Source organism: Verticillium dahliae, genomic scaffold (genome assembly GCF_000150675.1).
Source record: "Verticillium dahliae VdLs.17 supercont1.19 genomic scaffold, whole genome shotgun sequence".
In the NCBI taxonomy this organism is placed as follows: domain Eukaryota; kingdom Fungi; phylum Ascomycota; class Sordariomycetes; order Glomerellales; family Plectosphaerellaceae; genus Verticillium; species Verticillium dahliae.
The window spans coordinates 133,303-154,496 of NW_009276939.1; the positions used below are offsets into that span (position 1 = coordinate 133,303).

The 21,194-nt window shown below is 53.5% G+C and overlaps 7 protein-coding genes across 7 annotated transcripts; 5 read left to right on the plus strand and 2 right to left on the minus strand.

The window, feature by feature from the left end:
* Window positions 1-49: 49 nt before the first annotated feature.
* Window positions 50-1,358, minus strand: VDAG_08097 (polygalacturonase; the record flags this gene model as incomplete). Its single annotated transcript, XM_009657474.1, has 2 exons — window positions 50-864; window positions 947-1,358. 2 exons carry the CDS (start codon window positions 1,356-1,358, stop codon window positions 50-52), a joined length of 1,227 nt encoding a protein of 408 aa, XP_009655769.1.
* A 1,768-nt stretch (window positions 1,359-3,126) lies between these two features.
* VDAG_08098 (polygalacturonase) lies at window positions 3,127-4,675 on the plus strand (the record flags this gene model as incomplete). Its single annotated transcript, XM_009657475.1, has 5 exons — window positions 3,127-3,723; window positions 3,789-3,851; window positions 3,904-4,350; window positions 4,403-4,504; window positions 4,562-4,675. 5 exons carry the CDS (start codon window positions 3,127-3,129, stop codon window positions 4,673-4,675), a joined length of 1,323 nt encoding a protein of 440 aa, XP_009655770.1.
* Window positions 4,676-4,840: 165 nt separating this feature from the next.
* On the minus strand, window positions 4,841-5,932 carry VDAG_08099 (NADPH-dependent methylglyoxal reductase GRE2; the record flags this gene model as incomplete). The annotated part of the gene is made up of 2 exons (XM_009657476.1): window positions 4,841-4,909; window positions 5,006-5,932. 2 exons carry the CDS (start codon window positions 5,930-5,932, stop codon window positions 4,841-4,843), a joined length of 996 nt encoding a protein of 331 aa, XP_009655771.1.
* A 1,878-nt stretch (window positions 5,933-7,810) lies between these two features.
* Window positions 7,811-11,228, plus strand: VDAG_08100 (serin endopeptidase; the record flags this gene model as incomplete). Its single annotated transcript, XM_009657477.1, has 15 exons — window positions 7,811-7,974; window positions 8,034-8,369; window positions 8,437-8,497; window positions 8,561-8,660; window positions 8,720-8,774; window positions 8,836-8,895; window positions 8,960-9,127; window positions 9,206-9,725; window positions 9,780-10,254; window positions 10,312-10,421; window positions 10,466-10,523; window positions 10,624-10,711; window positions 10,762-11,021; window positions 11,088-11,169; window positions 11,217-11,228. Exons 1-15 carry the CDS (start codon window positions 7,837-7,839, stop codon window positions 11,226-11,228), a joined length of 2,523 nt encoding a protein of 840 aa, XP_009655772.1. The 5' UTR covers window positions 7,811-7,836.
* A 473-nt stretch (window positions 11,229-11,701) lies between these two features.
* Window positions 11,702-13,313, plus strand: VDAG_08101 (aldehyde dehydrogenase; the record flags this gene model as incomplete). Its single annotated transcript, XM_009657478.1, has 4 exons — window positions 11,702-11,989; window positions 12,043-12,097; window positions 12,147-12,956; window positions 13,018-13,313. 4 exons carry the CDS (start codon window positions 11,702-11,704, stop codon window positions 13,311-13,313), a joined length of 1,449 nt encoding a protein of 482 aa, XP_009655773.1.
* A 407-nt stretch (window positions 13,314-13,720) lies between these two features.
* Window positions 13,721-14,877, plus strand: VDAG_08102 (alcohol dehydrogenase; the record flags this gene model as incomplete). Its single annotated transcript, XM_009657479.1, has 3 exons — window positions 13,721-13,753; window positions 13,818-14,798; window positions 14,848-14,877. The coding sequence occupies 3 exons, from the start codon at window positions 13,721-13,723 to the stop codon at window positions 14,875-14,877; spliced, it is 1,044 nt and encodes a 347-aa protein (XP_009655774.1).
* A 1,340-nt stretch (window positions 14,878-16,217) lies between these two features.
* VDAG_08103 (choline dehydrogenase) lies at window positions 16,218-18,205 on the plus strand. The gene is made up of 3 exons (XM_009657480.1): window positions 16,218-16,298; window positions 16,399-17,112; window positions 17,177-18,205. The coding sequence occupies exons 1-3, from the start codon at window positions 16,265-16,267 to the stop codon at window positions 18,121-18,123; spliced, it is 1,695 nt and encodes a 564-aa protein (XP_009655775.1). The 5' UTR covers window positions 16,218-16,264; the 3' UTR covers window positions 18,124-18,205.
* The last annotated feature ends 2,989 nt before the right edge of the window (window positions 18,206-21,194 follow it).

Genomic DNA, 21,194 nt, shown 5'->3' on the forward strand with positions numbered 1-21,194 from the left:
GCCACTTCCTCCCTCCAGTATTGCAGTTCTGGTTTCTTTGAATGCCGATTTAACCAGAAGCCCCCGATGTGCAGGTCAGTCCAAGGTTGCTCGGAGTATTGGCACACAACACCGTGTTGGCACCGCTGGGTGCTGTGACACTGAACCGCTTCACCGTGATGCCACACGTTCCCGAAGGAGAGCAGTTGATGTTGGCCACGTTGTTCTTGTAGTGCCCTGACGTGGTACCGGTGAAGCCGTCAAGAACGATACCCTGCATGTTGGCCACGGCCGGATGCGCTGTGCAGTCAGCCGTCGTGGTGGACTGGTAGCAGGTAAGGACGCGGAAGGCATAATCGCACTTGTCGCAGATGATGTCTTGCCATGTGACGTTGCTGACACTTGCGCTGCCGTGGCCCGATGAACTGTCGAAGAACTTGATGCCCGCCGCCTTATCTGAGCTGGCGACTGTGCAGTTCTTGAAGATGCTGTTCGTGACAACGTCGTTGGCTCCCGCGGTACCGGCAAGGCTGCCGACGGAGAGGCCGTGGGAACCGGTGCAGGTGACGCCTTCGACATGCACCTGGTCAGCTCCAGGCTTCAGAACCACGCAGTCATCGTCGTTGGTGACCTGCGAGTTGAGCACCCTGACGTTCGATGCGGGCCCAATGTCAAACCCGTCAGTGTTGTGGGCGACGTTGGCTGAGGTGCTTACAGAGTGCAGAGTGAGATCGGAGTAGGTGATGTCTTTCGAGTTGCCGTTCGTGACGATGTGGAACATGGGCGCATCCTTCACCGTGAACCCACTGAAGTGGATGTTATTGCATCCCTCGACCCGAATGAGCTTGGGCCGAACATAGTCGGTCGCTGTGATTATGTGGTCCCCTACTTTGGTGTGAGGACGTCTACTTGTATGTGCAAATGTTGACGCGAAGGACACATGCTCAGCGGCTTTGGTAACACTCACAGCTTGCTTGGCCGTTGCCGTTGATGGTGCCTGACCCTGTGATAGTCGCACCAGTGATCTTTGATAGGGAGATGACCTGTGATTTGCCGTTCCAGTAATTGAAGTCGGTCGACACGGATAGCACGCCGTCTAGTTGCAGCGTACATCCAGTACAGCCAGCGAAAGACAGCTGACTGTTGATATGATAGGTTTGGCCAGCGGGAATCAGAATTGTACCACTTGCGCAGCTCTTAATGGCAGACTGTATGGCCGGCACATCGTCAACAGTACTTAACCCGCCTGCTGTCGGGGTACACGTTGTTGCTCGGGGATGGAGGGCCACACGATCCGGTGTTAGGGGAACCGGCTCAGAAAAGACGAGGCCATTAAGACTGCTCAAGAGGACAGAGATGACAGTCAAATTTATGAACATGGCTGTTGGACTTTCTCAGCTGGCGTCTAAGAAGATGGATATGAGACTCGTCTCCAGAAGTATGGACATTGACTGAAGCTACGACGGCTATATATACTGCTCAGACGACGAGTCTTCAGGTGTCGGGGGTCCTTCCCAATGCCGATGCCGTACTGCTAAGGGTGCCGGACACTGATGACATTCGCGCTAATCTCATATTGCCAAGACGTCTGGACTCTTGGAATGCTGGAGTTGACTTGCGTCACACTAGGGGCACCTGAGCACGAGTCGCCGTCTCAACATTGGTGGAACTCTGGGTGGTCTGTTTACAACAGGTCTGTAAAGTAATGTTCCCATCATCAAGCTGGCGAAAGGGAGGGGTGCGTGTCGGATTAAGGGCCTTGACCCGGGCCCTGACCGGCACCCACAGCAGTAGTAATGACTAAATGCGGCAGACTTATATGGGACTCGTACGCAAGGCCGCTTGCAACTATCATTTTGTTACCATACGTCACACCATTGGCAACCATAGCTGGTGCCTCACATGACGCAGTTTGTAACTACCTATAGGTGGTGCGTACGTGAAGCCATTGATAACTATGATTATCCCCCAGCTCAATCATACGACGTCGAGCAGGATCCTCCCCGCATGGCATTGTCGTACTGACCTTTCCTGGACACGCTTTGCGACAGCATCCGAAGCGCGGGTAGCTGAGACTACTCCTTGAGCCGAAGAAACCGCATTGAGACAATGTGTAGATGCAATTAAAAATCATCCTGAATGTGTAGGCCGTAGGCTTCTGCACCCATTTGATACCATTCACAATGCGATGCATGCTGTGCGTCGCGTGGACATAGTCCGGACCGCTACCCATGGGTAGACCAATTGATTGGGTGGCTTCAAGTAATCTCATTGGAAACCACCAACTCCGATATCTAGATGAATCAACCATCCCAAAAGGAAAACGTCCATGGGTGCACCGCCTAGGCACGGATCACCGGCCGACTGGAGGGTTGGCATCCCGCTATGCCAAGACGGGATGGCGCAAGCCAAGACGCGCGTTCATCCTGACAGCTGCGGCACTTCCCCTGAACCGACACACCAAAGCGTCGTCCTCGGCAGACAATGGCCATGACTAGCGATGTTAATGGAGAGTATCGCCGCAGGTGTTCACCCGACTGTGCCGAGAAACCCATGGTACTGGAATTTTCCACGAAAGGAAGACGACAAAATGGGCCCGCTGCGAAGCCTAACCTAAGAGATCCAGCTGTTGCTCGCCGCAGGCCAATTTTAAACTAGACCGTTGTCCTGTGGAGGTCGTGAAGCTGAATCTGGGGTAAAGGAGGACTCTCTTCCCCCGCACCACCCATTCCTGGCCCATGGAAATTCGTCTCCCTCAGAGGCGCTCGTGACCAGGCTCTCCCTCCGCCTTAGACACGATGGAGAAGGCCGCCCATCACCTGGCTCGTAGGAGTAGCTGACCCAAGCTCCCGGATGTCCGGCACAGACGGAAAAACCAAGATGCGGCCCTAATCCATTTCCACGGGTCCCCGACAGGTACGTTAGCATGTCATTGGCTCTCAAGCTCTATGGCTGTAGGGATCAAGGACCTGTCTCCTGTACAGTTTAAGCAGAGCTTAATCTTGCGGCAAAACATGGATATCATGAAGGACAGTAGCTCAGATGAGCAGATACAATATAAGAAAGGACCATAGACCGCGACAAAAGGACTCATAGCTTTTGTCCAGCATCTCCATATCAGTCTCTCGCCCCATTTGATCAATCATCATGCTCGTCTCAGCCAGTGCCTTGTCATTCGCATGGCTGGCGGCAGCCATTCAAGGCGCCGTTTGTGCAGCACCAGCCAAGGCCTCAATTGTGCGCCCCAATATCAAGGCTTGGCCGCTCAATCCCGGCAATCTTCACTTGAACTCACCCGCGCGGGCAGCCGATAAAGTCTGCTATGTCAAGCCCAGTTGCGTTGGCAAGGACGACGCCGCCGCCATCCTCAAGGCTTTCCAGCAGTGCAACAATGGAGGAACGGTTGTTTTGGACCGCAACTACACCATCGCATCGCCACTAGACTTGACATTCCTGAATGCCATTGATGTTGCTATCACGGGCACCATTAATTTCAGCGACAACATGACGAGCTGGACGGGTCACATGTTCAAGTACGCCTACCAGGATTCCCTTGCCATGTGGCGCTTTGGTGGTAAAGACGTCAACATCTACGGCCAAGGAGTGGGTGTCATCAACGGAAACGGCCAAGCGTGGTGGGATGCGTTTGCCGCCAACGCGGCTCTGCTGCGCCCGATTCTGTTTGTTATCGACGGATTGCACGGTGGCTCAGTGACTGGCCTAAACATGCGCAATCCTCCCGATGTAAGTTCCGTGCCCCAAGCGAACCTCTCAACGTGAGGCCGGTGCACTAAGCTGATGATTACAAGTGGTTCAACCTGATCGCAAATAGCTCCAATATCATTGTGAGCGACCTTGATCTGAAGGTCAAGGTAATGAATTCCCAAGACTTCACAAGTGTGCGTCAACTGACAGATACTCCAGAGCATTAGCAAGAATCTCGCTAAGAACACTGATGGTTGGGATACCTACCGTTCAGATTCCATTGTGATTCAGAACTCGGTCATTAACAACGGTGATGATTGCGTTTCGTTCAAGCCCAACAGCACCAACATTGTGGTTCAAGGCCTTCAGTGCAACGGCTCTCACGGCATTTCCGTTGGTTCCCTGGGCCAGTACATTGACGAATTTGACATCGTGGAGAACGTCTATGTCTACAACATTTCGATGGCCAACGCCTCAGATGGCGCCCGTATCAAGGTCTGGCCGGGCATGTACACGCCTTTCCAACCCACTTTGTCAGGTGGTGGCGGCTCCGGCTACGTCAAGAATGTTACCTACGACGGCCTCTTCAACACCAATAACGACTGGGCAATTGAACTCACCCAATGCTATGGCCAGAAGAACCTGACCCTCTGCAACCAATATCCCGTGAGTTCAAAAATCGCTTTTAGCATCCAGATGCAATAACTGACGTCTACAGTCGAACATGATCATCCAAGACGTTGTCTTCAAGAACATGTGGGGCACAACATCCAAGGCCCACGACCCTAATGTCGGCACACTTGTCTGCAGCGCACCAGGGGTAAGCCGATTTGGAAGCCCGTCATATTGAAGAAAGCCAGCTGACCGTTCTTAACAGCTCTGCAAGAACATTCGAGCACAAAATATCACCGTCACCCCCCCGAGCGGTAAACCGTCCAAGTTCATTTGCACCAACCTAGACAACTCACTGCTTGACATAACCTGCACCTAACTTTGGAGACTTGAGCGATTAGACTGTACATAATTTGGTGTAATAGAAAGAGCAGATTAAGTGAGCCGAATTCAATGATGATAAAATAGGATAGGGCTTGTGTTCTTGCGAGAAGTTGAATTTCTCCGTACTGCCTTGGGTAATAACACCCGTAGTTGGCTATCCCTACCGCCGTTCCTCACTAACGTGCGTCTTTCTACCCACTCTATCAATTGTGCTCCCGCTTCTCTGCAGCTAGGAATTCAAGCATCGAATCAGTGACTGTTGTGGCCAGGGGAAACGATTACTCAATTGCCCAGTTTGCTGGGAAGACTCTTTTGAGCCATCTACTTGATAAATGCGTTCTTCGGCCTTTGATTTCCCAGACCCAGGCTCGCCAATCGGAATACGACTTGCGAGCTCTGGGTGGTGCTCTCTCGCTATATCCGCTGCGGTCTGCCAGTCAAAGTAACGAGCAACGAGATATCTCTGACCGCTTGCCTCGGGCGTCTCAATAGCTGCCCTGATGATCGCAGCACAGTCGCGGGCGTCGACACAGCCACCAAACATGAGTGCCGGAATAGATGCGGCATCAACAATCGCCCATAGCATGGCGCCGGTCGACGTTGTTTGTGTTGACTCAATGCGATCCAGGTGTGGCCCTAGGATCATGGAAGGATTGATGCAGACGAGATCAAAGCTCGGCTTGTTCTGGCTGAACCAGTCCCATACCGCGCGTTCTGAAAGAGACTTGGAAGCGATGTACAGTTCGCTGCGGTCCGCTATTAACACTGCCTCATCAAACGTGATCGGATTGTAATCTTTCTCCGAATACGTGTAGCCCGGTCGAAAGCCCTGAGCAGGGTTTAACATGGCTGACAACGAAGACAAGTGAATGACTCTCCGGCCTGAGGACGAAGCCAACCGCGATACTGCATCCAGGATGGCGGTTGCACCTTGAATGGCAGGGTTCAGCATGTCCCGAATGTTGTCTTCAACAACGCCATGTACAGGGCTGGCGGTATGGATGACAGCTGTGATCGTATCGTCGAGGGCACCATTATAGTTTTCAGAGTTCGTAATATCGGTCACGATGGCGATTTCGAGTCGAGAACCCCAGTAGCTAGGAAAAGTTTCGCGGACTTTGTCACTGGCCTTCTGTGATCGTACAGCGCCTCTGACTCTGTAGTCGCTTTGCAAGAGTTCGTTGATGATATGCAGGGCAATGTAGCCGTTTGCGCCTGTTACCAGAATCGTTTGCTCGGACGGAGACACCATTTCGAATGACGTTGATGACAGAAAGATTCTCTCGCCTGGGTCGAGTCATCAGGTCAAACAGTGATAAAAGTCTGATCGACCTTACGAAGCGCTCAGTGTCCCTTAAATACGTCATGAAAGGTAGATTCCATGTTCCATGCTCCAGGCCTAAGTCCGGCATGCCACATTGCCTCAGTGCTCGGTTCTTTACTTGACCCCGTACCAAGCTGACCCACAACTGTGTCGCGGGGCTAGGAGTGCCAAACAACCCCTAATCCGACGCCCTGTACGGAGTTAGGAGTTATAGGAGGCACTTGTCGTGCCTCGAGTGAGAACCGTATCAAATTCGTATATCAGGATCTAGTGATTCTGAAAATGCCTTGAGGGATTATTAGGGAACTTTGCCGCCATGTAAATCTGCTGAAGAAAACCTCATTGTTGAACCAATATTAGGGAACTCTGTGGTTAGGATGGTGATATCTGGGATCCACTGCTCTCAGGAGCACGTGAACTACGGCTTACGTGATCGCTGAGAGCAGATGGGTATATCTGACTCACGTAGGTAGCAGTAACTCAGAGAAGCAGACAATTACACAAGAATCAACCATCACAAGACTTATCAGATACCCTACCTATTCAGAGCTCGCAAGCACAGCGGAAGTACTGGATTGGGGTTCACATAAGCAGTGAAACCCTCTCAACACTCATACCCTTTTCTGAATTTCACGAAATCGTTCCCGCTTTTTGCATTCCATCAAATTCTCCATCCGACAATATTGGCGGCTCTGAAAGCTGGCGAATCTCAATCTAAAGACGCCTAAGCTTGCGGCTTGATTTGAAGGCCCTGGGAGGAGCATTTCACCCCATCCGCCCTTGCTACAGAGTGATATATCTTCCACTGTTGTCTGGAGATCCCAGATGAAAGTTTGACACTTCAAAGAGTCTCACGAGGTATGCCTGCTTTCGATGACCTCCGGAGCTGCTAGGAACGGCGGTAGTAGTCAAATCAGTGAATTTAACAAGCCATGTTCGAGCGGATTGAGGGGGCCTTGAAGGCCTGCGACAGCTTTCTTCATCTAAGCGAGTTTATTTCGGCGACGTATTGAAGCTTCTTGGGCGAACTATCGAACTGGCTATCAAGGTACCTAGCCGACAACCGAGAAAGGATGCAGGGCCTTCGGGGAGACCGTTGATAGGATCTGGCATGTCGCGTGGCTCGATCTGCGAACGGGACCCCAACACGTGCAAAATGTTGATCGCGGTTTGCATGCGATTTGATCAGTTACAGCTTTCCGGATTCAGGGGGCTCACATTTTCGATGTCAAGAGGGAGTTGAAAGCCCTTGACTCAGCGATGGACTCAAAACACTTAGCGAATGCCCACACAGGTGTCAGTAAATGGGAGCCAAGTCCTTAGAAGCTCGGATCTTGCCAAAAGAAGAAAAACAAGAAAATTTGTATGAGTTGATTCTGCTTGAGAATGATTCCATTCGCAGGTAGCATCATGAAGTGAGGTGTTTTGCGGACCATTGAGGCAAATTCGCGCCCAACCATCATAACACCGCAGGTATCCATCAAGACGCACTGCGAATGTCACCTCACGCTTTCGGGTCCAGACCGTTGGAAAACACGAGCAAAATCGACGACGGATACAACCCTGCCTGCAGGTACGACGGGCCAGTTTGCCCGAATTGGCAGGCTATGGGTCCTTATCCTCCTTTGATGTACCCGGATGGTCGAAAAGGATGGGTGTCGGCGTCCATTGTACCGGGATTCAGACGGATGTCAAGGCGTGGTAGAGAGACTGATGGACCACGTGCGAGAAGTTCCGGAATCAAGTGATGCATACTTAAGCCTGGGCTTGGCTGTTGACTTCGGCTCATCGCGTCCACCCTCACCCAACGACAGTGATCGACACCTGACGAAATGCGTCTGTCAAGCATTCTCCTTACTCTGCCCCTAGCAGCGGCGACAATTCAGGATATCATCCAAGCCCGGGATGACGAGAATGCTGGAGATGCCCCGTCCCTGGTGGTCAAAAGGTTCATTGTTGAGGCAGAACCAGTGAGCTCTGGGACTTATCAACTCAGCTATGACGCTCTCAGCTAATTTCTCCATGATAGGGTACCCCCTTGGCCGACCTGTCACGGAAAATTGAGGCGAACGGTATCAAGGTTTTGAAAACCTTTGACACGGATGTCTTTGCTGGGCTCAGTGTCGAGACTGAACACGACAATGTGGACACTCTTCAGGAAGTCACCGAAGTAGCACGAGCTTGGCCTGTCAACAGGTTCAAATTAGCAGCTGTCGATGTATCTACCTTAAGCCACAATGCAATGGCCGGGAATTGGTCTGTTCACCAGGCCACTGGAGTAGACAAGCTTCATGAGGCGGGGTTATTTGGCAAAGGGGTCAAGATTGGCGTTATCGACTCAGGAATCGATTACAATCATACAGCAGTGAGTGCTCCAGTGTACTGGTTGATTTCTCTTGTTTGATTCTTCGCAGCTAACTGGCCCTTATCAGCTCGGTGGAGGAATTGGGCCTGGGTTCAAGGTCATCGGCGGATACGACTTGGTTGGCCAGAGTAAGCTCATCCATCGAGCGGCTTTGATCCCGCCGCGCCTGTTTTACTGACCGTCCAACGCAGATTACAACGGCAAGAATACCAAGGTGCCTGATGATGACCCAATGGACACAATCGGTCACGGTACTCATGTTGCTGGCATTATTGCTGCCAAAAGCGAGCAGTAAGTCGCCTGGACAGCCTGACCATGGGCATATGCCTGCATGGACTAATCGGTTTCAGTAACGTCGGTGTTGCGCCAGAGGCGACGCTGCTGGCATTCAAGGTTTTCGGAGCTGTAAGACGCCATCGCTTGTGAAACGCTGAGGTAGGGCCAATATGCTGATTTTTACTTCTAGGTGGACGGAACTGATGAGGACTCACTGGTTGATGCAACACTCATGGCGTATGAGGCTGGTGTGCGTGACTCCAAGTGTTGATTTGCCCCCTCAACTGTTTCCATGGCACTGATCTCGGTCTTAGGTCGACATCATTACAGCAAGTGTGGCTCGCGCAGCGGGCTTTTCCGACGGTCCATGGGCCTCAATCTGCTCGAGAATTGTTGACAAGGGCGTTGTCGTTACCGTTGCAGCCGGAAACGACGGAGAAGACGGACCTTTTTATGCGAGCAGCGGCTCCTCTGGAAACAACGTATTGGCTATCGCTTCAGTCGAAACAGGCGTTGTTCCTGCACGCCCGTGGAAAGCAAAGTTCTCACTTGACGGAAAGTCCGACTATGTACAGCTGGGCTACATCCCATCTGTCAACCGTCCTCTATGGAACATCACCGGTCTGCCGCTCGTCGCCATCACTCTCGATGCATCAGTAGCGGATGACGCTTGCAAACTTCCAGCCGATACACGAGACCTTTCCGGTTCTGTTGTCCTCGTTCGGAAAGGCACTTGCAATCTGTACGACAAACAAGACAATCTGGAAAGGTTTGGTGCTCGGTGGATCCTCCTCTACAACAACGACGACAGACCGTTCTCGACAGTCATGACCTCTACCCGCAAGTCTCAGATGGTCATGATTGACGCAAAGACCGGTGCTACTATCATCGACGCCATGAAGGCTGGGGCTAGTGTGACGGTCGACTTCACTGTGCCTAGAGATGACTCTTGGCGTGTAAGCTTCAATGATGTTGCTAGAGGCATCCCTTCCTACACCACGAGCTGGGGCGCCACCAACGAACTACAAATCAAGCCAGATGTTGCCGGGCCCGGCGGCAAGATTTGGAGCACTGCGCCCGGTAATAAATTTGCGCAAATGAGTGGAACCTCAATGGCGACGCCTTACATAGCAGGAGTGGCTGCGCTGTATATCAGCAAGTTTGGGGGCCGTTCTGTTCATGGATCTGGATTCGCCAAGCAGCTCGGAGACCGCATCATTGCCAGCGGTACTTCAGTTCCCTGGCAGATTTTCGAAGCGGTCGGCTTGCCCAAAGACTTTGGCTTCCTGGCTCCTGTTGCTCAGGTTGGGTCCGGCTTTATCAACGCCACGAAGGTCTTGGAGTATCAGACAACTCTGACGTTCGAAAGGTTCAACCTCAACGACACAAATAACTTTGAGCGATACCACAAGGTGGACATCACGAACAAAGGTGACAAGGATGTCACCTACACCTTCCGACTTGAGCCGGCCGGTGGCTTTAATGCCCAAGGACGTACTCCCGGGCTCCTTGGCGATATCCTCGACACGCGCCCCAGTAGCATGGTTCCGCGTGTGACCTTTCCAAGTGGAACCTTCCGCGTGCGGGCGGGCGAGACGAAAACAGCCCAGTGAGCATTGTCTTTCATCTTACATACAGGTCGCAATAAATTCTAACGAAGGACCAGGTTCAACTTCATGTACCCCGAGGTCGCAGATCCGTCGCTGTTGCCAATTTACAGTGGCAAAGTCATCATCGAGGGAAGCAATGGCGAGAGTCTCGGCATACCATATCTCGGTAAGCGATTTCGACCTCAGCCTGGTCATTTCTAATGTTATCAGGTGCGGCTTTCGACCTCAAAAAGAGCCTCAGGCGTAATCTGTTCCCCGCATCGTACCCGTACACTCGCAGTGGCCCGAAGGCGGAGGGCATCGATACATACCACAGGCGAGTCGTATGCGAGGCGGTTTTCTGGTTGTTTTTTCCTGACAGAATGTAGCTTCGCCTTCAACACAAGCAGGGCAGCTCAGGATTTCCCGAAAGTCTATGCCCAATTCCGATGGGGAGTGAAGGAGCTTCGCTGGGACGTATGTCAAACTGAGTGAAGCTGCAGAGGCGACGCTGACAACAACGCTAGATCTATGAGACGAACTACCAGGAAAAGAACTGGAAGTATCCTCCTGTCGTGGGCCAGAACGGCTACGTCGGCTCTGCCACATTCTCTCCCTATGCTTCTTCCTTTGGCAATTTCGACCCCGCCACGATGGACAAGAACCGTGTCCTTCCTTTCCCGGTAGGTGACATTGAACGCACCACGTCCTGGGATGAAGTCACGGAACGGTTCTGGTGGCTAGGCAAACTGGCCAACGGCACAGATATTGCGCCTGGCAACTATACGTAAGAATACTTCCTGGCGCATGAGTTCCCTTCTTTTATCGTATTGACAATGCCGATCTTGCATAGAATGAGGTTCGCAGCTCGTCTTCCGTTCAGCAACCCTGAACATTCCGACAACTGGCATATCTGGGACACGCCCAAGATCCAGGTTCGACCACTACAGTGAGAGTCCTAGTAGTGGCACTCATGATGCAGGGCGCGGATTAGTTGGTCAAGAACAATAGCACACCTAGACAGAACCACTCGCAGGAGCAACTAAACCCGAAAGACTGCACTTCGCTCAGGAACATCGAAATCTGTTTTGTGTCGCCCTTGTCGGCGCCGCTGATTCATGACCCTGGCATGCTTTGTCACAGCCTTGGGGAAGCACGTCAGCCGCAAAATGCAAGCCAGAGGAACTATCACTAGACTCGCTTGCCGTGCTTGGCATCCGAGCCTCCCGTTTAGATTAGTAGCCTAGCCCCTCGCACATGGAATGTGACCTCTTCCCCACACACACCCGTGAGTGTGTGACCCGTCACCATGGTGCTGCAAAGACTCCCTGCCCCGCATTTACCGAGCCCGAGCCGCTGAACTGCCCGTGGGGCCCCGGACCCCAAGTTTTCCTCTCTATAATAACGCGTGCTTGTTCACCCAATACGTCAGTCGACTTTTCCAATGCAGACAAGCTTTGACTCAACATGGTCGACTCACAGTTCACGTTCAGCAACCTTATCAACGGGGAGCTGAGGCCTGGTGCCTCGGTCACCCAGGGCATCAACCCTTCTGACAGAAAGCCCTTGTGGGATGTTCCCCTGGCTTCCCGACAGGATCTCGAAGACGCAGTCGCTGCGGCCAAGGATGCTTTCCCGGCCTGGAAGAAGACCGCTTGGGCGGAGAGGAGTCGCATCGTTAGCGCGATACGCGACGTTCTGCTGGAGAATTCAGAGCAGATGGCGACTCTGCTGACCAAAGAGGCCGGCAAGCCGGTATGCGCGGTCTTGAAACTGGAGGGCGGGAGACTTGACTGATCGCTTCTCAGATCGAATTCGCGAGAATTGAGGTTGACCACGCAAGCAACTTTCTCCAATTCAATGGTACGCTCCCGAGCTTTATCGTTCAGGCGAAAAGGCTAACATGCAACAGCGGGATTGCTCGAGCCGGAGGAGAAGGTCACGCTGGACAACGAGACACTCCGTCTCACTATCAGACAGCAGCCAGTTGGCGTTGTCGTGGCCATCTGCCCCTGGAATTTTCCGCTGGTCTTGGCAGTGGCCAAGATCGCCGCGGCCTTGGTTACCGGCAATTGCATCATTTTGAAGCCCTCACCATTCACACCGTACTCGGCTCTCAAGCTCGCAGAGTTGACAAACCACCTCCTGCCGAAGGGTGTGCTCCAGGTGCTGCATGGCGACGCGAACCTCGGTCCGTGGATGTGCTCCCACCCCGGCGTCGATAAAATCACCTTCACTGGATCCACAGCGACAGGTAAGAAGATCATGGTGAACGCCGCCGAGACGCTCAAGACCATCACTCTGGAGCTCGGCGGGAACAGCGCGAGCATCGTCTGCGGCGACGTCAACCCCAAGATCGTGGCGCCACAGGTTGCGGTGGGAGCCTTCTTCAACTCGGGCCAATACTGCCTCGCGAGCAAGCGGATCTACGTCCACGAGAGCATCTACGATGAGTTCCTTGCCGAGATTGTCAGCACGGTGAAGGGCTGGAAGGTCGGCACCACGTCTGATCAAGAAGAAGGCGTCATGCTGGGCCCCTTGCAAAACGAGATGCAGTACGGCATCGTGCACTCATTCTTCAGTGAGGCTGTCGACAATGGGTTCAAGTTTGCGCTTGGAGGACCTATCCCCAAAGCTGAGGATGTCAAGAATTTCATTGTGCCTCCTGCCATCATCGACAACCCTCCGGACGAGTCCCTGGTTGTAAAAGGCGAAGCTTTTGGTCAGTCCCATCATTCTCCTCGCCTTTCCTTGTCCCGAACCCATTGGCTAATTTTTCAAAGGCCCCATTCTCCCGATTTTGAAGTGGTCTACCGAAGACGAGGTGCTCAAGCGCGTGAACAACACGCAAACGGGCTTGGGCGGCACTGTCTGGTCGTCTGACCTCGTGCGAGCACGAGCCATCGCCGAGAGGGTCGAATCAGGCACCATTTGGATCAACAGCTTTGAGAAGCCGCTGCCACATGCTCACCTCAACGGCTACAAGGAGAGCGGCGTCGGCGGCGAATGGGGAGCGGAGGGTCTGGGATCGTACCTCAAGCCACAGGTCATCCACTCGTACAAGGCTTCGCCGGTGTAGATTTGTGCCCATTCCAAATTCCAAAGTATCAGCGCATCAAGTACCGTCACCAAGCAACGCGATATTCATGTGTCAACCTCGGGCTCGGTAGTTACATTTGGCATAATCGCCCAACATCTCGGCTAAGAAGCCGAAAACATAAAACCACGTTGTGACGTTTGGGGATGCGGGGATTTCTCCACCCCCACCAAGTGGCTTTGACCCTTTAGTGCCCAGCTTATCCAGCTATCAGTTATAGGGGAGCAAGCTGGGAGCTTCGGCAACTGGCATGCGGAGACTTGCCGTTCTCCACCGTGCCAGGGGGTTGATCTGGCCTGGAGTCGTGATAAAGAAGAAATCTTCATGCCGTCTTGACTCTCAAGAACTTGATCGTTAGTATTCTCGGGCGGGGAAAACAACTCATGGTCATGGCATCATCGCAGTCAGCTTCAGTCGTGGTGGTGAGTGCTCTCATTCCCCTCTCCACTCAAGCTCACCATGACCAACCTGACTTGATTCCCGCAGAGAGATGGGGCGACCTTTGAGTTCCAGGTCCGAGACGTTCCCATTCCAGAGATCAAACCCAGCGAGATTCTCGTGAAGCTCTCCGCCACCGGCGTCTGCGGCACAGATCTCGGTCTCGCGGCCGGCTACCTGGGCCCCAGCTGCGACATTCTGGGCCACGAGGGTGTCGGCCGCGCCGTCGCCGTGGGCGCCGCCGTCGACCCAGCCATCGCCAAGGTCGGCGACCGCATCGGCGTCACCTGGGTCCGCGACGCCTGCGGCCGCTGCTTCTCGTGTCGCGAGCCCGGCGGCGAGACGCGGTGCCTCGAGCAGCTCAACTCGGGACGCAAGATTGACGGCACCTTCGCCGAGTACTGCGTCGTGCCAGGACGGTTCGCGCTCGTGTTGCCGGAGCATCCGGCGCTGCCTGACGAGCTCGTCGCGCCTGTGCTCTGCGGGGGCGTCACGGCGTACAAGGCGCTGAAGATTTGCGGTGCGACCCCTGGCCAGTGGGTCGTCATTTCTGGCGCTGCTGGCGGCGTCGGCGCCCTCGGCATTCAGTACGCCGTCGCCATGGGCTACCGCGTCGCTGCCATCGACGTGGGTACTGAGAGGAAAGAGTACTGCCTTGGGCTCGGGGCCGAGATCTATCTCGATGCGCTGTCGAAGGACGTGGTTCAACAGTTGAAGGATGCCACGGATGGCGCTGGAGCCAAGGCCGTTATCGTGTCGTCTGGGTCGGGCGCGGCGTACCAGGCGGGCCTCGCCATGCTGGCCATGTTTGGAACTCTTGTGTGCGTTGGCATCCCGCCGCCGGGTCAAGGGCTGGACTTGCATCCTCTGGTTGTCATCGACAACAGTATCACCATCATCGGCAGTGCTGTGGGGACTCGGACAGACGTCATCGAGGCTCTCGAATTCGTGAAGAGGGGGCGCGTCAAGCCGTTAGTGAACCTCGTCAAGCTTGGGGACCTTGACCAAGTCATTCGCAAACTGGCAACGGTATGTACCGCACCTGCATCGTTCTTTGTTCCATGGCTGACACTTGTAGACTACCGGAAAATTCGTCGTCAAGCTTTGATGTATTTGCTGCGGTTGTGGATGAGGGGAGGTCGGGATTGATATGGGCAACACTCCAATGAGTGATACTGTCACTCATTACTATTCCGAACTTCCACCCCCGTATTAATTAAGGATGAATGTTCAAGCTGTAGTAAATGTGCAATTTGTGGTTTACCCAGTAAATTCAGCACATCGTGAGTGGGCGTGCCTTCGAATCGTACCTCGTCCATTGCCACCTATGTCGTACGTGGGATTCTACGATACTGGTAAATCCTCACATCTCGTATCACCTTTGATATCGAAAATAGCAGCCGTGCACTTCTGAGAGGCTGGTGTCAGCCCTAGGAGGCTGACAGTAATAGTCTGATAGTTGTGGCAGCTTCGCATAGGTTGCCTTAGCGATATACCTCAGCCACGATGCCAGTTAGTATTTGTCACTGTTCCAACAAACTGGGACGAGCTTCTACATTTGCAGCAGCTAATCAGGTGCACTTCGGGGATTGATTCCCACTTTTGTATCACCCACAAACACACCTCTAGTCGAGCTTCACGTAACCTGCAGAGTTCGCTTACTACGTCTTGCTGCTTCCTGACACATGAGCCAATGCATTGAGTGATGAGCCAGACACAATTGCCTACGTTTCTTTCAGACATAGTTCGAGTATGTCATCATACAGCCTTCAGCTGAAGCTGTGGTTCTGGAAGTTCTAGTGAGAGTAAGATCAGAGTCCGCCATCAGCTGAGAGGCGGCTGCTCGTCTCTTGTAAGACACAATGGCGCCTAGCTTGTGGAATCAACATTACCACCTCGTGGGAGCCTTCATTCGGCATTGCTCGTGTTCTTTTGCAGCATGCTGTTGCTGCTTCTCGATGGAAGGCAGAGGCCCGGTTTCGGGAATGGATCGCGGGCTACACCACCGCTTCGACTCAATATCGCACGATGTACATAATCAAGTACTGGTGTTGTATGTTTTGGCCCACGGCACTGCCTCTCCTTGCTGGATGAGATGACGTAAACTCGGACGATATGTTTTTGTGCCAAGAAGGTGGCTTGAGTTCTGTTACTCTATCAGCGTCGCCATTGGCGAACTGAAAGCCTCGGACTGGAACAACCAGGCGGACGTCAAGGAGTGGCTATGCTTCTGACATGTGACGACCAACTGTTTTCGTTACTCATCTTCAGCTCATCATCCTGCTTCGAGTAGGTCAGTGATTAGAGCCGGAATTTTGCTTATTTCACGTGATCAGTGATTCCGGAACGTCAGTTGGACTTCAAGCATCATGAAAAGTCGCTAAAGAAGACCTCTCTATATAAGAGTGACCCATCACACGACCACCGTTCGTTCTCATGCCTTCTCTCGCCCAGAGACAGAGATTCAGCTACTTGAACCTTCAACTCACTTCGCGATGGGAACCTACCATGATTTCATAATTGTTGGAGGTACGTTGAATTTGCCTTGGTGCTCACAGAGTGATATCGGCTTACAGGACGACATTGGGCTTCACACTCCCGAGCTGGACTTTATTGACCAATTTTGTAGGCGGCCCCGCCGGATGTGCCACAGCTGTTGGCCTCGCGAAGTCTGCTCAAAGACCCAGCGTTCTTCTTCTAGAAGCAGGCGGTCCGAACGATGACCAGAGGCTGCGCGTTGACGGCCAGCGGTGGCTCAACTTTAAGCATGAAGAAGCCAATTGGAATTACCAGACGACGCCCCAAGAGCACTGCAACAATCGTGTCATCGACTACTCGCGAGGAAAGGGACTTGGCGGTTCCTCGGCGATCAACTTCGGTGTCTTCAGCGTCGGGCCCAAGGACGACTATGACGAATGGGCCCGCATCACCAAAGATGATGCATACGGTTGGCAAGCAATGCAGGCCCGTTTCAAGCGCCTTGAGTCGTTCCATGGCAATCCCCCCACCGGCATCGACCCAAAGTATGTCTCACACAAGGCTGAGAATCATGGTACCTCCGGACCACTGCATGTTGGCTACGCAGCCGAGTGGGAGAGGGATTTGACCCCCTTGCTTGACGTCTTCGAGGATGCTGGTTACCCGCTGAATACCGATCACAATTCCGGCAATCCACTCGGCGCATCAGTTGTGATTAACTCCAGCCATGCCGGACGTCGCACAATCGCTCACGATATGTTGACGCCTGGCCTCGAAAACCTCGACGTGCTTACTGGGAGGCCTGTGCAGCGGCTCATTCTTGATGGCACCAAGGCCATTGGCGTAGAAGCAAACGGAATCAAGTGTACGTGCGATCTAGAATCCACTTTTTGCTTACCTTGGTGATGTATGATTAATTGGCCCGGTAGACTTCGCTACTCGTGAGGTCATCCTGTGTGCTGGAGCCATGGACAGCCCGAAGATACTCATGCATAGCGGACTTGGTCCTCGGCAGCAGCTTCAGAGCTTCGAAATACCTGTCGTGGCCGATGTGCCAGCTCTCGGACAAAATCTACGCGATCACATGTTCTGTCCTCTCGCATTCTCTCGTGTGGAAGGGGATACCGATCGAGCTTCTTTCTATGGAGACCAAACCGCCATGGATGAGGCCACCAAGCAGTGGGAGGAGAGCGGCACAGGACGCTGGTCAAAATTTGCTTGCGAACTTGGCATCGGGTGGTTCAAGTCCCAGGGTCTGGTGCAATCGAAGGAGTTTAACGCCCTCCCAGCCGACGAAAAGGCCTACCTGAACAAGGCAACGATCCCGCATTTCGAGATTATCAGTCACTTTCCCATCCACTGGTTCATCCCGGACTTTTCAACCGACAGGCTCAACTATTCCAACTTCCTAGTCTTTCACCAGAACGCGCACAGCAAGGGCGAGGTCACACTTCAGTCAGCTGACCCGAGCGTTCCCCTCAGACTCGATCCAAGGTATCTGGAGTCACCCTTCGATCATCGGGTTGCAATCGAAGCACTGCGAGAAACACTCAGGCTTTGCAAGCACGAGGGCTATGCAAGAAACACTACCGGCATCATCGCCGGCCCGTCAGGAGATTCGGATGAAGAGCTGCTTGAATACTGGAAGGCGGCCGGATCTACATGCTGGCATATGACTGGCACTGCAAAGATGGGAGCCCCGGAGGATAGTGGCGCAGTGGTTGACCATGACTTCAGATTCGTGGGCATTCAGAACTTGCGCGTCGCTGACATGAGCGTCGTGCCGATTCTGCCAAACTGCCACACGCAGGTTGTGGCCTATTTGACCGGGGCCACGTGTGCGGACAAGCTGATTGATGAATATAACTTGTCGTGAGTGAGGATTTGGATGTGTGTGGAACATAGCGATCGATGCATTTATGATCATGATAGCAAACAAATTGGATCTCGTTGACGTATTGACATTCCTTGCGACTTCAAATTTGATGCTCGTGCCGACAGAAACCATGTAATTACTTGTTGCACCAACTCGTCTCTCGGAATCCAGCTTGGTAAACTTCTGACGAAGACAATCACGTTTTTATGGCATAGCTTTAGCAATGACATGAAATGGTAATTTGCATTGCTCGATACGCGTCGTTGCCTCTGAGGACCACGTGGGTTTTATCTGGCCCAGTGGCCGTAAGCCTGCCAACTGAGATCACTTAGGCCGCCCTGCTCGTAAATTCCATGCAACCATGGCCATTGCGAACGTGGTCAGACATTGTGGGTTCCGAAGTAGCCAAATTTGGGCTCGAGGATTCGGCTTCTCCTACAATCCCTCACCAGGCCACACCGTTCGTTAAGCACGAGCTGTATATGTAAGGCGTACGGGCGACATGACGTTGAACGTGTTAGTAGGTGGGAATGACAGCTACCGAAGGTGGCCACAGAATGTTCTAGTCAGAACATGGAAACAAGGATTTTACGTGGCAGCACATATGGTGATTTCTGGTTGGCGCTTACGATATTGCAGCTTCCAAGAAAAGTTCTCCCCGCTGTGCAGGAGGTCCGCATCGTGGGAAATACACCATCACAGTTCGTGTTCTGCACCTCGTATAGAATTTCCCAGGCAACGGCGACCTGACGAAATGGCTTGGGGTTCCGCAAGGCGACCTGGGGCCTGAGACCGGTTTATCCTCATCTGCCACTGCATACAATACAGACTGATCAATTGCACCGGAGTATCCTTTTCAGACAGCTTTTGAGACGGCGAGGCCTCGTTCTTCTCTGCTAGGAGCAGCGCATTCAGCGATTGCCCATGCTCGTTGACGTCCAGAGATCAACACCCTGCTGCACGAGGCCAGGTCTACCGCAGACTCTGCACTATGGAGCTTGCAGCTATTGGTTCGCGATTACGAGCCGCCAATGAACAACGTCAACCACTCGAACGATCACATCGCTTGACTTATAGTTACTAAGGTTTCTACAGATCGCGGGGAGCTAATCTTGGATTCCATTTGCATAGACTCAACACGAGAGATAAGTACTAGCGTAACGTTCGGAATGAAATATTTTGAGTCTTGGGCTTCCTCGTCAAGCTTTCCCCGTCCATACATAGGTAACAAACGGTGACGTCGGGACAACAGCATCGAGAAAAACCACGCAGCGCGATAGTCTCGGCGCCTTGGCATATCAGTGACGCAACAATGGGCATCCTCCGGGCCCTCGGCACCAGTACGTCCGCCGATCACAACACCGTTCCACACGCCTTGCAGAGCCGCTTGAGCAGCTAGAATAGTAGGCCAGTGGCGAAGACCTTTCTCAGCTCGTGTGTGTGGGCGGGTATCGTTCGAGCGGAGCGAAGATATCAGACGCGCGGGCCCAATGGGGCCTGACGCATTTATTACTGCGCGCAGTGGTCTGCGGGAGATAGTCATGAATGTACACTTCGTGGGGTGACTGTCGTCACGAATAGCAGCGGCAATCAGGCCCTCTCGCGATACGAGGACGAAAAAAGCATAGCCGGGCTGTCCGGCGGCCGAAAGCCCAGGGTCACGGGATCGTGCAGTCATTTGCCCTGACATCGGCTTCGTGTCGTGTCGCCCGACCCTCCTCTGACGACGGTCATCCCTACAAGGTCAAAAATCAATAGCGTGCAAGAGGTGCCGGCAGTCAATTTGATGTATCCGAGCGAGATCTCAAAGCGCCCCGCCGACTGACGGGGCTCACTCCCGTACGATTCTCTCCGCAGCATATGAGGTGAGGTAGGATGCATTTCGTTTGTGTTCAATGAATGTCTCGGTAGGGTAGGCGTGTACCGCCCTGGAATGCGACCCTTCCCCTCTGACGAGAAGCTTAAGGAAATTGGCTCCATTATTCGAATAGACGTTGAAATAGCGTGGAATGTTGGGATCGAGCCCAGTGCCCGGACATTTGGGATCTCTTTGTTTTCCTTGTCCCCTCCTTCGCCTCGCTGTCTCACCACGGGCCCCTCCGCCCTCCCCTTTTGTCGCGACCCTTCTTCTGTTTCTGAGGACCGAGAGATGTTTTGTGCTGTGGACGCCGGATCAGGGCTGGTGTGCCCGTGGCCAGGCGCCAGTGTTCATCGTGATACGACGGTAGGTGAAGCGAGCCGCCCGTTGGCGTAGCAGGCGCCTCCACCTTGAAGCCAATGCTCCAGCACCCAAGACGATCCAGACCCAGAAATCAAAGCATCCAATCAAGAGCCCTGGGGGTATGCAGATAGAGGGTCAAAAGAGAAGACGGTAGCCATGAGAACCACCAGGGGGCGGGGGGGGGGAACGGGGGTCGGCGCAGTTCCGTCCGTCGGTACAAACGGTCCTTAACCTTGGGTCCCGCCGAGCTAACCGAAAAAGGGCCAAGGGGGAGAGACCAGGGGCGAGGCGCACGTTGGCTGTCGCACGTTGGATTCGTAGTCGGGAGATTCTTCGCCTTGGTGGGCTTTTCTTTGTTCGGCTTCTACGGCCATCTTACGACCCTGGCCTGCCATCTGAACAACGGCGCGCGTCTTGGCAGCCGCGTGGAGGCTCAGGGACCACCTTCTGCACCAGGCTCAGGAGGAGAGTACGTATTCGTAGCAGGACAGGCAGCACAGGCGAAAGGACGAGTTACACAACAGCTGTCCTCCGCCCTCAGTGCCCAGGGGAGAAGGCCGGTGACCCGCCGCGCACCAGAAGAAAGTAGAAATCGAAGGCGAAGAAGCAGACATGGCGGGGCCGGCAAGACGAACTGGAGGGCTGAGGCTGGGCGGACTTGCGCTGGGATACGAATGACCGGGTCGCGGCACCTGTTGGTTGCACACAGAGCCACGTTGGCCAGCGCCCAGCATCTTCGCAGCCACCGCGTCTCTCTGGTCTGCAGCGCTTGGTTGCCAGGCAGCACAGGCAGATTGACAGTCGAAACCCAAGATCAGTCTGGAGGGGCTGGTCATGGTAAATTGACGTC